This window comes from Cryptotermes secundus, unplaced genomic scaffold, assembly GCF_002891405.2.
Source record: "Cryptotermes secundus unplaced genomic scaffold, Csec_1.0 scaffold33, whole genome shotgun sequence".
Taxonomy (NCBI): Eukaryota; Metazoa; Arthropoda; class Insecta; order Blattodea; family Kalotermitidae; genus Cryptotermes; species Cryptotermes secundus.
Window position 1 is genome coordinate 1397543 of NW_019727088.1, and position 16874 is coordinate 1414416.

At 39.3% G+C, this 16874-nt stretch overlaps 1 protein-coding gene across 1 annotated transcript in view; it reads right to left on the reverse strand.

The window, feature by feature from the left end:
- Positions 1-16874, reverse strand: part of LOC111864293 (lysophospholipid acyltransferase 1) — a 48330-nt gene that overhangs the window by 17831 nt on the left and 13625 nt on the right. The window contains exons 4-10 of the mRNA XM_023851432.2: positions 13548-13639; positions 10510-10621; positions 9249-9387; positions 7866-8013; positions 7012-7217; positions 4533-4730; positions 2447-2598 (exon numbers count right to left, since the gene is read on the reverse strand). Of these exons, the coding sequence (XP_023707200.1) occupies positions 2447-2598; positions 4533-4730; positions 7012-7217; positions 7866-8013; positions 9249-9387; positions 10510-10621; positions 13548-13639 (1047 nt within the window). The remainder of the gene's footprint in view (positions 1-2446; positions 2599-4532; positions 4731-7011; positions 7218-7865; positions 8014-9248; positions 9388-10509; positions 10622-13547; positions 13640-16874) is intronic.

A 16874-nucleotide genomic window follows, 5' to 3' on the forward strand; every position in this document is an offset into this window, starting at 1 on the left:
TATACTGAAGGTATTAAAAAAAGGGGTAAGAAAAATATCTGGATCTAAGAGAGTTCGAGTTAAGGTGCGCAAATGGACAGGCTATGCAATAAGCATCACAGATTTATGAAAATGAATATCCATTTTTTTAGCAAAAGTCCCTATATTGGCAGGAACACTACAGTTCACAGTGCATAATGTAGGATAATGAAGGCAAAGAGTGTGTGAATAAGGATACATGCATTTTAGTGTCAGCACTCAATGGAGATGAAGTTCCGTTATTTCAGCTCTGAAGCAACAGTTTCCAATACCCATTGGATGGGAGACTGCATAGCCCCAGACCTATTCTGAATGAGGCACTGAAGAGAAAAAGTCCCATGCTTCTACTGAAATTTGAGCATCCACTATCTGAACCATGTCCAGACACCTTGCTGCAGGAGTGAAAATACTTTTGGAATATCATAACCATCAAATGTCTGGGCCACATTATCCCACCATTAACGTGAATAGCTGAAATGATACTACACTCACACACTTCCCAAATGAGGGTGGGGAAGGGATGCATGGAAAGAAATGGTTGAAGAAGAAAGTAGCTTGAATGTATTATAAAAAAATTTGGTTTCTTAATAGAACTCATGTGACCAAACCACAGAAAACTGCAAATTCACGTAACTGCTATGTGTATAAGAAAGAAAGAACTGCTACCGCCAATCCACCTCACTATGTTCTATTTACTAAAAATAAAGTTCAATACAGTGAAATTATCTGTAAGACTTTGTACAAATTGAAGTTCTTATGCAGGGAAATATGCCAAAAGGGTAAGTCTGAAGAAAAATTACTTTTTGTGGTAGTAATTTCCCATTTTAATTGATGCTCATTTTACTGGGATGCTATTCAAAATAACTGCTGAACTAGTCATTTTCATCAAGGCTCTTAAATTTTGATATTTATTTTACATCTTACCTCTTATAAGGACCCTAATTATGATATAATCTTGAACACAGAACGTATTTCTTCATAAACACAACACTTCTTGTTCACATTTATTTAACCTCTACTGACTTTGCACTGCATTCCTGAGACCATCAGCCAACATTCTACTGGCTACACATCTGATTACTGCGTCGCTGGAACACTTCTTTATTTAGCACAGTTACGACACTGTACTTTCTCCGCTGATCTATACAGAACGCTGTTATTCTTTCCTGCTGTTAGTCATTTATAAAACATTGATCCTAATGGGTCTTGTTACTATGAAAGGCTCAGGTTCCAGTCATGTCTCCTCCATGAGCTCATTCTGCCACTCACTTGTGCATGGTGCTATCAGCTCCAAGAAAGCAGCATCTAAATGAGCCATAATGGAGGGGGGGGGAGACTAACAAAAAGATGTTGTCTCACATGTCTGTAGGCCGAGGGAATGAGGGTGGGGACAGAGTGTCAATGCAGGAGACAAATGTAACAGTGAATTTATCTCAAGTACTAGCATGCTTCAGTCATGCATCAACATGAATCATAAAGAGAATGGGAGGCCACATTATGTTCTTTGAACTGCATGTCCTGTGTGTCCTACAGCTGACCTTGCTGGGTGAGGTTGTGAAATGTAGTCGATTTCATACATAAAAATAATTGAAGGGAGGGAAAATGAAATCCAGGAGATGATACACAATGTACAGAATATAAAAAATGGGTGGAACGTTAGTTGCATGGTGTTCATTTTACACATCTTAGGCTGGAAATCCCTTCAAAACAGAAACTTATTATTAAAGGGGCATAATGTACAAAATCATATAATGAGGATCTGGTACAAAATTACTGCAACATTTTATGCAAGAAAACATCTTATGCGATGAGTCTCACTATATTATCTGCTCATGTCTATTCTTACCTTCCAACTGGCCACTATCCACGAGATTTCACCTCTATCACCATGCTACACATCCTGTTTCAGTGATTTGAGATTTTATAAGTTGGAGATATGGATAACAGAATAAAACTAAATATTTGTGTTGATATTATCAAGTGTATTTCATATAAAGGTAAAAGTAAAGCTTTCCCTATGCTTAACTAATTAAGCACTATGCCATGAAGATGTGTGGGAGAGTGGGTGTATGGATCCATGTATTCTTGTCCTTGCCGCTAATTGGAGATGAATGGTCAGCTTCATGCCCTGGCCACATTACTGCTGGGGAAAGAGGCCATGGTATCACTGGACAGGAGGCTGGGGTGAGGGTCTCAGAACTGGTCTAGGCAATGTGAATAGGAGAAAAATCTAGCCCCTACCAGGACTTCTACACCTCAGCCACCAGCCCACAGCCAGTCACTATACTGACTGCATATCCTGGCCCCAAAGTAATTCAGATACAGCAACAAATGCAATTCGAATGCATACTGAACTATTTCTGAACAACTACTTGACGGAAGGGATATGGCACAGATATGGCGGCACATTTATACAGCTAGTACTTACAGATACACTTGGATGCTGGGCCAGAATTCAAGCAGTAAGAAGCTGAATGTGATGTACCCCATAACTATACGGGTCGTTATCATGGTGACTATATCATACATGGCCTTCAATGGTCCTGAATGCACAAAGTAGTGTCTTATACTGCGACGTACCTGGGAAACAAATACAGGTTATGGACTTATAAAAATGGCTGTCTTTAAAAGCCATTAAATGACATATTGGGGTACTGTTGCCCACAACATTAAAGGCAGAGAACTAGTATTTCCATTACACCCACTTGCCTAAACCTGAGATTCCCTATCATGGATCAAAAATAAATGACAACAGGAGCCAATAAACCAGGATGAGAAAACAGAAAAAATAATTAAACAACCAAAACAAAGCCATAGGAACCAATAAACCAACACCCCCCAAAAAAACATAAGTAAACATACTTTTGTTGTTGGTACCCACCTGACCTTCACTATAATATCTAAGAGAATTTATGATGTCTGATGCAGTGCTTAAATAAAAAAAAGTAGGGAGGAGGGGGAGGAAGAGGAAGAAGAAGAAAAAGTGACAAGTATGTAAGTCAAACATCTAGAAAACAAAGAAAACCTTATTCCAATACACCAAGCATAACTGTTATGCTTGTATTGTATGGTTTCTTTGATGACACTTTCTCAGGTCCATAATTTTGCAGCATAAAATATATGGCTATAAGATTTGAGGTTTATACATCAGTGATGATTCAGATTATGGACGTCTGGTTTGTGACCCCACACAGTCTTGCAGACGGATACCAATGATCTGGTTGAGCCTACTGCCTCTGCCTTCACTGTCAAAGTGACTAGCGTGAGGATATTACATTAGCAGCGCTTTGCTGATCAAGGTCACTTTGCCAATGTAACATGGTCACACTTCAACCCTGATGACACATGCAGCAGGTTCATATGAAATGATGGTACCCCTCTACTGGTGTCGCAACCCAGAAAGCCACAATGCAAAATACTATAACAAAGACTGTGAACGATGAATTATGAAGGATGCAGAAGTGACTCATTTAAGGTACCATCCAAGCAGCTATCTGGAGGAACTCAGTAAAACCATAGAAAGGTTTAGCCAAACTGCCCAGTCTTTCAGCAGATATTTTAATATGGTACCTCCCAAATAAGGACACTGATCACCTCAAAGTACTATACATTAAAATTACAGAACAACAGAGCATTTCTCCCATGCTTCATAATTTACCATTATGAATAATCACAATCATTTCCATTCACCTTAGCAAAACTACAGAAAACGTGCACAGATCGACATGGACACACATTTGTTATAAGTCCTAGTATGTTGGGTCCCTTGTCACCAGAGCATTACATCCTTCTCTTGTAATGAGGGTGAAGAAGTCAGCCAGTTCCAACTAAATGCTTAATATAAAGACAAAGATAGCCAACAAGCTAAGCAATCCCTTGGCCTCTATTTTTTAAATAACCTGTCATACAGCAGTCAATTACATTATAAATTTTATATTTAGTTACATTTTGAAATGAAAATAAAATGTACAGATACTCTTAGTATCAAATGCTCAGTGTAACGCAGAGCTGAATCACTCTGTGCAAACGGTGCACCGGTGCCTGTAGAGACATTTACCGTATTTACGCATGTATAGGCCGCGTGCGTGTATAGGCCGCAGCACAATTTTCAGACAGAAATTATAGAAAAAATAATTTTCTTGGAATATTATTTCAGGAGTATTACACCCTGTATTACTAATTATGAATATAATTTTTTTAAATGAAGTGTGATTTCGAATATTTCGAATATAAGCCACACCCCAGTTTTCCTCTTGAATTTTTGGCAAAAAATGTGCGGCCTATACATGCGTAAATACGGTACTATCCTGTCACAAAACCAAACACCATGAATGCAAATATCCTTTTGTCACTAGTGAATGTTAACTGACATTTTCGTGCCCATGAGACAATTTCATCAGGGGCATTATTATGTGCACTCTTATGACAAATTATTTTTAATTTAACCTTTTCAACAAAGGCATCAACACTGCCTACATTCTAATTACTTCTGGACAGAATTATAAATAACTTACTGATCTTGAAGCAAAAGTAAATAATGCACCACTCATGAAAGTGAGGTAGTATCCAGGATAGAAACCATGCCACAGTGCAGAAAGTGCATATGTTAGCACAGTCTGAAAGTGAGGAGTACGTTCATACACTACCATCCGCAGCCAGCGCGTTGTACCCTTATTCCACTGCTCGATGCTATCACGTAGACTCAGCCCAAACTAACACAAGAAATTGTTAAGAGACTGATTAATAATCTTGAATCACAAGTACTGTTTGTGTAAGTAAAAAATTAATATGATCTTTTATTAATTTTGTCTGTGGCTGCAAAAACAGTGCCCCCTGCTTTCAAACTGTTGGCCCCAAGGCCAAACTATTTAGCACTAAGGCCATGCAGTTACGAGTGTGTTCAATAATTTTCTGTTTCTAAAGTGGGACTGTTACTTTCAAATATCCTGCTTCTTTGCTGCAATGAACGGTTACATTACAAATATCTTTTCTTCCTTTCCTGTGAATTAGTTATTGGAGAGGGTGGGTTTCCCCATGCACTGAGACCTGTATCGGTCCATTGTGCTTCCCTCTATGATTTCTACCAGTCTCTATATCCTACCAATACTGGTGCTTACCATCAGTCCTGCCCAGCCAGCAAGACCGGCTCTACTAGCTGAGAGGTATCTATAATGCTTCCCCCATCTACCAGAGGTATTAGAGACTGTTGTTGGGAGGGAAACGTCCGTAATTTGGCTCAGTGACCTCCTTTGGAGATATGAGGTTCTTTTACGTGCCGTAAAGCTACGACACGGGACCCACGGCTTAAAGTCCCTCCCGGAGGACTTGTTCCCTGAATATTTCTGCTCTTAAAAGTTCGACGACCTCCGCCGGGTATTTGAACCCGCGTACTACGAGTCATGAGGTGGGAACGTTACCTCTAGACTACGGAAGCCGCTTTCCTATGAATTACTTGCCCTCTTAAATGAGAATGTGTGCTTGATCTACAGTTCTCTTATTATTCACACACTGATACAGGGCATGGGTAACAAAAAATACTGTAGACCAGAAACTTGGCTCATGTTAGAACAGCCATGAACATGGAAGTTGATTACTTATGCTTCAAGGTTAAAACAATTCTCCACTTAAGAGCTGCAGTATCTCCTGAATTACCAATTACTGACATCAATGACTACAAAATATCCTTTGCCCTACCTCATCATTCAAATGAGTTGAAGCAACTGAACAAAGTTTTTCAATTACATTTTAGGCTCGAACTTTTGGGAACTTCAGGAGCTACTGTTTTCTTTCACTTTCATGAATACAAGTATATGCCCAACTATAATCTGCAGTTTGTTCTCCTCTAATTACAGCCCCCCCCAAACTTGACTAAGCATTATAAATCACACATGTTAAAAGCTAATATGTTAAAAATAAAATAAAATGAAACATTTCTACAAATGTTCAAGTACAGTAAGTATTCAGAAACTATTCAATAAATTTTGTACAACTGATTTGTAAGAAAACTTGTTATCTTTCGAAATTCAGAAGCACATTATATTCAACAAAACAAACAAACAAACTTCCGGGCCTGTTGCCCACAAGCAAACTATACCGACTGAGCGACTGCCACTTGTCAGTGAAGTTAGTGCCAACTATTGCAGATAGAGGGTGTCATGTGCTCAGCGTAACACATCCCCATGGCCGTTAATCCTGGTTTTCTAGACAGGATCCACTGTTTCCTTCAAATAGCTCCTCAATTATCCTCACAAGGCTGAGTGTACCCCATTCCAGACCCACTACTTCTCAGAAAACCTGGGAGTGCCGGGAATCAAAACTGGGACCTCTGGAGCTGTAGGCGGGACCTCTGACCACTAGACCACAGAGGTGGTCATATTCAGGGATGCATAAATTCAGATACAGTATGTGCTAACATGATTTATGCTCCTTTATTCTATATCTCTATATAGTTCCTGTCATTATAAGCTAAAAGTATTTCACTAGATCATACATTCTATACATTGCATGAGTTTCTCTTAGAGGGTCAGTAGAAGCACAGCATAACCTCTATTCAGCAATTGAAATAGATAACAAATGGTTGCTTATTTTAATTATAGGTTAACCATGTCAAGTGTGATTATTTATTGTTGACAGATTCTAATCCTTTAGGCATTTGGGAAAAAGGATTTCAAGGATGATGTATTTAATGATGTGACTTATTTAAGTGTTACTGTTGTAGTAATTATGGAAGCCAAAAGAATGAATGAATGAATGAATGATCTTATGCTTCAACTTACGTTAACATTCTTAGGGGGATGGAGAAGGTACAACAATCTGGTGTCAAACTGTATTCATGGCCTGTTTCATAATGTTCTGTACATTACAGATTTCACTTATAATCAATTCTTGTTAAAGATATGAAACTGCAAATTTCTTGCAGAACAACAGGGTGTTGCAATCTGGATGACTGTTAATGACTAAGAATTAGTAAATGCTTATATGTGAAAAACTTACTTCAAATCTGAGTATATCAACATTGGAAATGAGGTCCCAGCGGGCCCTTCCTTTGGCATCATAACCATTGAACCCTAGACCTGATGCATTGCATATTGCATCTGCCAGCAGCCAGGCATGATAGTACTTAAAACGACCTACTGTAGTTGCTACCACAAGATACATCATCTTGCTAGGTAATGAAAATTCTTCCAGGAACTCTGGTTCTGCAAAATAAAACACAAACCATTCAAATTGCAATTCTCTGTAACACACTTTGTGCATAATAAATTACAGGGGTGGGGAGAAAGTAACAGGCCACATTCAGATTTCAAGGCAATCCAATGCAATGCCTATGTAACTTTGCCTCTCTGAAAAATTCATTCATAGTCAATAAGGATATATGACCTATAAGCAATGGGACAATAATAAATAAATAAGTTTGACAGTGGAACACATTATTCCCCAATGAATTACTTTTTTTTACAAAAAGCAAACTAAGTAAAAAAGTAGTCATGTTATTAGGAAGTACATACAGGATTTTAAAGTGAGTGTATGGTTTTGGGTTGCTGTCTTCCATGTTATGACAATATGCAGTCTGGTATGTGGTTCCAGAACTGTATTCAGAGATGATCATTTCTACCTTCAAAACTGAGGCAGCAGGTTCCTCCAAAATGCTAGCAAACACCTACCAGACTACACATGTTACCATAACCCAAACGATCAAAATCCAAATCTTTACTGCCATTAAAACCTCAAATCTCACAAGTCAGTGCAGTTGTTATACATTTTGATTAATATTCATCAAAAAAAAACTTGATTCTAATACCTTTGGATCTACACTGATAACATGTTATCATATAAATCTTGCATACCTTTCACTCTCTGTATTGGAAATGATGGAATAAGACTGAGGAAGAGTACTGCACACAGTATTGAACACACAACTTTCTTGAACACCACAAGATACGGCGATGGTTCTAAAATCACTTTTCGGCTGTTGGAATTATTATCCACGTGACCCTAGAATAAACAGCAGATGTAATATTAATTCTGATCCTTCAAACGCAATATTCAAAGCTGAAACTAATATCATTAACAAAATCTAAAACTGAGTTTTATAACACTGCTATAATGCAAAGAGAATACTCTGCAACAGTTTATACCGTCATTTCACATATATCAAAGACCCGATAGAAACCTGCTTAAGGCCAATAACAGTAGCATAGGATTCAATAGAAATCTGCTGATCAATGACTATAAATATCAAGGTTCAATAAAATTGCTGGTACCATATGACTGTAAATACTGTATCTCATAACACTATTAGCCAAAACTATCAATGCTACTTACATCAGCTGCACTGGGATGTGGTAAACATACTCCACAAATGGGATTTGAGATTTTCACAGTGGTAATGATTTGTATTGTGGTCTTTCAAGTTACAACACCGTGTACTCTGGTAGTTGGGTACCAACAAATTCCCTCTCTCTGCAGGGTAAACATCTATCCCAGAGATGAAGGGAATATACTTTTCCAAAACCTTGGTACTCACCTACCAGACTATATGTTATAAGCCAGAAATCACAATATGAATGATCCACAAATTCCAGATCACTCTTCCTGTAGCTGTCATATCTCCAGACATCTGAAGAAGATATTCAAGAGATACTAATTGCAGGAAGCTATGCACAGATGGTTTTATCAGCAGATTGGAATTCTAGATGAAGAACACCAGTGCTTAGCAGTGCAATGGGAAGCATGGCTCAATGCTTAATCAGTTAAGTGGGTATGATGTCTCTACGCATCATTCATGTTTCTAACTACACCCCTGTAGATGTAGTGACAGTCAGCAATGAAAATTTGTAAGTTGTGCTTGCTAGACCTTCTAGTTATTTCAGAGTGTGACAGGAAGGTGTTGATTTCTTGATAGCTCTCCTAGGTTCAAGATCTTGTACATAAACATTATGGCAGGTCCTAGCAAGATGTGTGCAAGTAATGTGGAACTGCTGCAAGAGAATTAATAGAGCGATATTTCTGAGAGCATATATAGTAGTGACAGTGAACTAAATGTGAACAGAATGTCAGCTTTGATGAAGAAGAAAATGTCATTGACAAGAGTAGCATGCAACCTGATACATGGGCAAATTAAGGTGCTGAGTGACCACATTTCCCATTTACTGGCAAGCCTGGCATAAAACTTGATTCAGGAGGCCCCAGTAACCCCCTGGAATATTCTGAGATATTATTTTCCTTACTGAGGATGGTGGTGCATTCTTCAGCAGCCTGTGTCCATGAATAAAGTCTACGTAGTCTCTATAGAACAGTACAGGTCCACACATAAGAGCTTGGAAATGGAACATGTAACTGAAGAATTCCAGTGCTGAGGGCATCTTTCTGCAAGCAAGAAGATAATTACACTACTACTAATTGTGCTTATACAACAAATATAATCTCTTTATTATTTGGTAAAGAGAAAATTGAGGTATACCACAATTCATATGAAATAAAATTCAATGACCCAGAACAGTAACACCTTCATTTAGAAAATACCAAAGGACCCAACTTTTGACTTTGTCATGCAGCACTTATTTACACAGGGCTGATGCTGTGTGAGATAAATGCATGACAAGGGGCAGTCTGTACCACATCACACAGTTCTCACATGCATTCTTAATGCCCCAAGCAATTCCGTATGGCTTTGATGAAAGTAAACTTCCATTATGTTAATGTTCATGAAAATCAAAATGTCCTACAACATTACATAAAGAACTCTAATACAAAATTCCATGAAACTCTGTCCTGTGGTTCTTGAGTTGAAAAATATGCATCAACAGGATGCATTCAGTTTATACACTTCATGCAAAGAATTTATGATGATGCAGTCAAGAGGAAAGGAGGATGTCCATGAACTGCAGCTTTTGGGTTTACAACTGAATGTCAGCAATGAAGGGAAATCTATGCTCTGTATTTTGTGCTGGAATATAGTTTCAAATCTCAAAACTTTAAAAGACTAATGGCTAACAAACCTGCAAGGAAATTTTGTGTACACATGTGTACATCCAAACTGATAATATTTCTTCATATCACTAAATGAATAATTGTAGTGATATCCTTGGCCAGTTAAATAAAAATTCTATAAAGATACACAGGGGAGGAGAGATATACCGCCACCAATCTTAATCTTGGTACTAGACAAAGGCAACTGGTCAACTACATGCCCCTGCTGCTTTACCCCTGGGGGAACAACCCCACTGGTACCCATTCTAGAGAAGGCTGTTTGGGCCACAAAGCTGGTCTGGACATTATGGAGAAGAGAAAATCTCTTGTCACTACAGATAATTGAATCCCAATAACCCAGTCATCTGGCCCACAGCCTAATCACTATACTGACTGGCCCATCCTTACATATAACGTGGTTAATAAAACTACCACGTACATGACACCCAATAAGGGCCACTGTCTCCCTGAGAGAGATCACAAGAGTTACAAGTCTTTTTAATATCAACACCTTCTTACCTTACAATATGATACTTCTGACTTGAAGTGAGCTCATCCTCACGCCGAGTTAGTCCATCATGTAGACTGAATGCTAGACTCGTCACTTTCTGTGTGATGACCATCAATGGCCCTTTAAGAAAATCGTATATTTTACAAGTATGAGAAGCAATAAACTCCATGACAGTCAAATCTGGATGTCAAGAAACCCCCTGACTTTTACAGAGCCCAAAATATTTACTACCGTGTTCACAAGAGCTGACTATTGGATAATATCCTCAGCCTCTTGAATCAAGTCCACAACCTCAAACTATTTCATTAAGATACATTTCAGTATTATTTTCCCCTGTAACCTTATGTCTGCTAGGTGGTGTCTTGTCATCAGATTTTCTGTCCAAACTTTTGTATGCTTTTCACATATCACTGTGTTCTACATGTCCCACCCATCTTAGTGGAGACATATACAAATGCTCTATGTGGAACTGCTGGCCTTACAGTCCTACCAACAGAGGGAAGTGCCACAGTAACCTCCAACACTGGGACTACACGCAGAAGATAAGTTGCCCTTTTGGAAGATTCAGCATAGAGGGAACTGATGATGGATCCAACACAACCTACTGGATGGAACACCACCCATCTCTTACAAGAAATTCCCACTTCTACAGTATGTCACCTAATAACTGTGATCACCCAGTTCAAGGATGCCTAGGCTACATGGCCTCCCAAAAATACATAAGGAAGGAGCCCCTTTAAGATCATCATCCACATTTTGGATATGCTCTGGGTCAAGTTGAAGGACATTTTTGAGAGCTTCAATACTGTCTCAGTCTTTGCCAAGGGGCCAATTAGGGAAGTGCTGAATCTCTTGGGTTGACATTTTGATGAGAACTATGTCAGACCTCTCCACCAGACAATCTGAGTCCTTTCTACCATGTCTGACACATCCTTGTTTTCTACTTCAACAGCCAATTCTATGAAAAACCAGCAAACTGGCTATGGATCCTCCATTGCCCCTTGTAGCTGCCAACTTCTTCACAGAGGACTCCATGGAAAGTGTACTCAACAGTTCATTCCTAAGCGCCATTTCTGGTCCTGGTACATTAACATCTTCATGAGCTGGCCTCATAGGCTGGAAAGAGGGAAGTATTTCTTCGATTACCTGAACAGCATACAAAATAGTCTATTTACCACAGAGATGGTAACAGATATTAACATCTAGTGAAGATCTGGCTTCTTGGGTCACAGACTATATAGGAAATCCACCTACACCAATCTCTATCTGATGCCAGGTCAGCCATCCTGCAAACAAGGCAGCTGTGATTTCCTCCTTTTCACACTTAGTCAAAGCCACCTGTGATTATCATAGCCTTGATGATGAACTGGAGTTCCTCCACAGGATCATCAGGGAAAAATGGCTACAGCAAGCATCCTTTAAGCTTTCAATCCACCTGGGAGAATCATATCTTACAGAGGGGGTACAGCTTCACTGGTTTTTCCATTATTTGTCATTATCAACTGCCTTAGTAAAGTGCTACATAAGAACATGAACAGGACTGTTGGAATCAAGTTGGGGAAAATATCCACTTTCCTTCAACTAAAGATGACCTGGCCCTGGCCCTGGCCCTAGATGCATCATGCATGTATAGGGCCGAACAGCACTACTGGCACATCCACTTTTAACAGCTAGGTAAGTCAACCTAAGCCTCAGTCATCATTTCCTGGTTTCAGTCACCAGCTTGCTGACCAAAACATCCAGACACACAGGCCACATCAGCAGGGAAGTGACAGATGATGAGATCCATCCTAACAGCATCAACAGGGAAGTCAGTCTCTTCCACAGCAGATCATCAAAACCTTTCATTTACACGAAGAAGGAACGCAGGAAGGTCCAAGATTTGTAAAGGCTCTTCTCTGCTCATGGCACCAAAACGGGTTCCATCTCCTTTTCTTCCACATCTGTACGGATGAATATTCTTACCTTTTCTTCTTCCAGTCCTGGAGCAGTTGCTCTTTACAAGGACTGTGGTTTTCACTTACATTACTCTTCCTTCTGCACCTGCATGTGCTCTCTCTCTTTTCCTCCTATGTCAGTGCAGCTGCACCTTTTCACCTGTCCTTCCTTCTGTTTACAAGTACCTGTATTTTTCAAGGAAGACAGTTTCAAATGGCCTGTCTGGGCCCTGTCTTCCTTTCCCTATTACAGGTTTCCAACCTCCAAGACCTAAGTCCTTCCTCCCCCCTCTACATAACCTGCCACTTCCCCACCTTGGCACACATCTACCTTAAAAATGGAGAAGTACATTCCTCTGAATTCCTCTGTATTTTAAAACTAACTTCTTGTACAAGCACTGTAATATTGTTTGTGAAGGATACCAATTACGAATCTCCTCATTATGCAATGTTTTCCATCTTCTTCTGTTCAAAACACCTGCATAAAATGAATTAAAAAATTTGATAATATATGCATAAAAACTGCTACAAAATATTCACTTAATTTGCTGCTTAGTGGGGGGTGGAGTCCAACTGGGTACACTCGGCATGGTGGCCACTGATTTGCCTATTTGTACCTGCCCCGGGTGATTATGATGATGGATAATTTGGTGGAACGAAGATTGGCAGGGGAAACCAAAGTACTCAGAGAAAACCCTCCCCAGCATGACTTTATCCACCACAAATCCCACTTGACCAGACCCAGAATCAAACCGAGACTGCCGCGGTGGGAAGCCAGCGACTAACCGCTTGAGCTATGGCGTGGCCAAACATTCATTTAAGTATGATGCATCTACTGACCATTAAGTCAACCATCTCACATTTCAGTCAGTGATATTTCATGGCATCAAGGCTGTTAACAACACCCGGACTGGCAGCTTTCCTGATGCCACCGAAGTATGTCACAGTGGGTTAATAACTGTAGTCAAAGCCAATAAATATTCCAATTTTATGATATAAAATAACTGCAGGCACTAACTATATGGACAAAAATGAGGATGAGACAAGTTTCATCTACTTTTACAACTACCTACTTCACAATAAAGGTTTAACATCTATCCACAGCATACCTGTGATATCTAGAGTGTAGGAACCATAGTTATACATCTGACGATGCAGATGGATACACGATAGATATACCAGAGCCACTGCCAGTACCATTCTGTAATAAAGTAGGTACTGTTACAACTGTTCCAACATTATTGACATAACTAACAATTTCTGTAAATGGCAAAGAGGTTCACATACCATTTCTCTAATAAACAATACATATATTAAAATACCTTTTTAAGCATAACCAATAGTGCAAACAGAGCAATTCTGGATGCACAGTTTTTCATCACTACACTCACAACATTTAAAATGGCAATTCTGCTGATTTTCATTGTACCTGAAATCAGCTCATGCTCTTTCTACCTACATTCTTTACATCTACATCACCACTGAGAGTCCTGTAATCCCTGACAGCACCTAATACACCAGTATGTACTTTCACTGTTCCCTTCCCCTGCTGTGCTTTATGTACTAAAACATACCTGTGTCCCCGTGTGTGTGCGCGCGTACGAGCATGCGTGTGTATGTAAGCCTAATGTTTGTTATTCTGTCTTTATTCTATAATTATGTTGAAGCCAATGCTGTCTGCAGTTACAAAGAGTACTGTATGGTAGCAATAACAGGCCTGGAATGCTTCAGTTGGTATTGCAGTCTCAACCTTTGCCAAAAATAAATTTCCATCACTGATACCACCAAACAAGTTGGCATATCAGTAAGGGTCTAGGCTTGTACTTAGGAGGTTCTTGGTTTGAATCTTACCTGGTACAGCAGCTATCCTAACTAAGAATTGTTGTGGTTTTCCTCTAGGCATATACTGGGATAGTAACTTGATTAGACCACAACTGCTTCCTTCCAAATACTTTAAATTCTTAATGTTGTATTTCAGCATCCTGTTGCATTGATGTATCGCTTTACACATTCCATTCTGTCTTTAATAAAATTCTGTTTACAGTTTCCTCTTAATTTAAAATAACATTAAAATCACAATAAAAGTGCTATATGTTTTGGCCTTACTTGGCCATCCTCAGGCAACTGTTCACTTGCTGAAACTGCTACATTGCATTGGTTCTTGAAATATTCCAGTGTTACTGCATTTCCATCTTACACATCAAAATATATTTGTTTGAAAACATAAATATCTTTTTTTTGCAATATTTTCTTGTTGCAGCATCTGTGCTTTTTTGTGCTTTCTTTAGCCCTATGAATATCGGCATGGTGTTGTTATAGCCGTTATTTTTATGTGCCCCATTAGCATGTATGTTCCTACAGCCGAGCATGTGTCACTTTTGTATCAATTCATCATTAATCTAACATTCGACACAATATAGTCTAGCTACTGAAAGGTTCACAAAATAATGAACAAAAAGCAGCCATTACTGATACTATGTATACTCCATGAAGCTGTGATTTAGTGTATAAGAATGGTTCAATGGAAGATTACCTGTGGAAACTGCAGGTAGAGATGGAAACTGTTTATTCTAAAGGTTACACTCAAATGTTTGTGTGGCTACTCAACTACTGACTTCTACAGTTGGTCAAGCTATAACTGAGACAAAATGTCTCCAGCATTAATCTATTAGCAGCTGTAGAAAATGAGAGATTCGGTATTGTCATGTGTATGAATGACTACAGACAGGGCCTGCATTGGTGACTTGATTTATTAATCACTTTAACGTGACTCATAACTACAAGTAATCATAATGCCATCACTAATCTCAACACTTTACAAATCACTACAGCACACACTAAACCTCCCCAGTCTGCTTTCACTTGTTGTTTCCTGGTAACATTATCTTTACAAGGAGATTCTTCAGCTTCTGTGCTCACATCATTACTGTCCAGAAAATATCCCACAATTGAATTGTTACTCCATGTCCATTGGTAGGCTTGCTCCTGCTCCATCAAATTGGTCAGCAGTTTCACACTGTTAGTAAAACCAGAAATAAAAACATCTGTAATATGTGCATAGGCCCAGGAAGCTTCTAAGTCTGTGCTCATTCTTTGGGGTCGGCCATTCCTGTATGGCTTTCAGCTTCTCAGTGTTGGTGGTTANGACCCTATAAACCTTATGACGAAAACTGTATCCAATTATATATATATGTTTTCATTATACGTAAAATTATATTAAGCAGCCTGTTGCACAAATTGGTTACTTAGCATTCATCTTCAGTTCATTATAGTGTTCATTCTAGGAAGGGGATAGCTTTAAACATATTGTGACATGTGAGAATGTGAGGATATTTTAAGCATTGGTTAGATGCGAGGCAGTCGCCAGCCGGTAACAACGTAAGCACTGAAGCAGAGGATACTGTTGGCATCCTCTACTGGTCAAGCTATAACTGAGAGAAAATGTCTCCAGCATTAATCTATTAGCAGCTGTAGAAAATGAGAGATTTGGTATTGTCATGTGTATGAATGACTACAGACAGGGCCTGCATTGGTGACTTGATTTATTAATCACTTTAACGTGACTCATTACTACAAGTAATCATAATGCCATCACTAATCTCAACACTTTACAAATCACTACAGCACACACTAAACCTCCCCAGTCTGCTTTCACTTGTTGTTTCCTGGTAACATTATCTTTACAAGGAGATTCTTCAGCTTCTGTGCTCACATCATTACTGTCCAGAAAATATCCCACAATTGAATTGTTACTCCATGTCCATTGGTAGGCTTGCTCCTGCTCCATCAAATTGGTCAGCAGTTTCACACTGTTAGTAAAACCAGAAATAAAAACATCTGTAATATGTGCATAGGCCCAGGAAGCTTCTAAGTCTGTGCTCATTCTTTGGGGTCGGCCATTCCCGTATGGCTTTCAGCTTCTCAGTGTTGGTGGTTATCTCCTTAAGAGACACAATATGCCCTAGGTACCCTACTTGCTTCTGAAAAAGTCGGTTCTTCTCTGAACAGAGCTTTAGGCAGGCTTCCCAGAACTGCTGAAGCACTTTCTCCAGGTCGAGCAAGTGCTTGTGGAACATGTGGCCAATCACAATCACGTTGTCCTGGTACATGAGACATGAATCATGAGACCTCTTAGGACGGTGTCCATTAACCTCTCAAATCTTACTGGAGTGTTGCAGAGACCAAAGGGCATGACTGTAAACTGTCACAGCCCTTGACCCATTGAAAACGAAACCTTCTTGTCATCCGGATGTAGAACCACTTGCCAATAACCACTCTTCTGGTCCAGAATGGAGAACCATTTAGTTCTAGCTGGCGTCTAGAGTGTGGTCAATCTGGGGCTGTGAAAAATGGTCTTTCCTTGTGACATCATTCAGTTTCCTGTAGTCCTGTAGTCTTCTTTTTGATGAGGACATTGGGATGACCAGGGGCTGTCT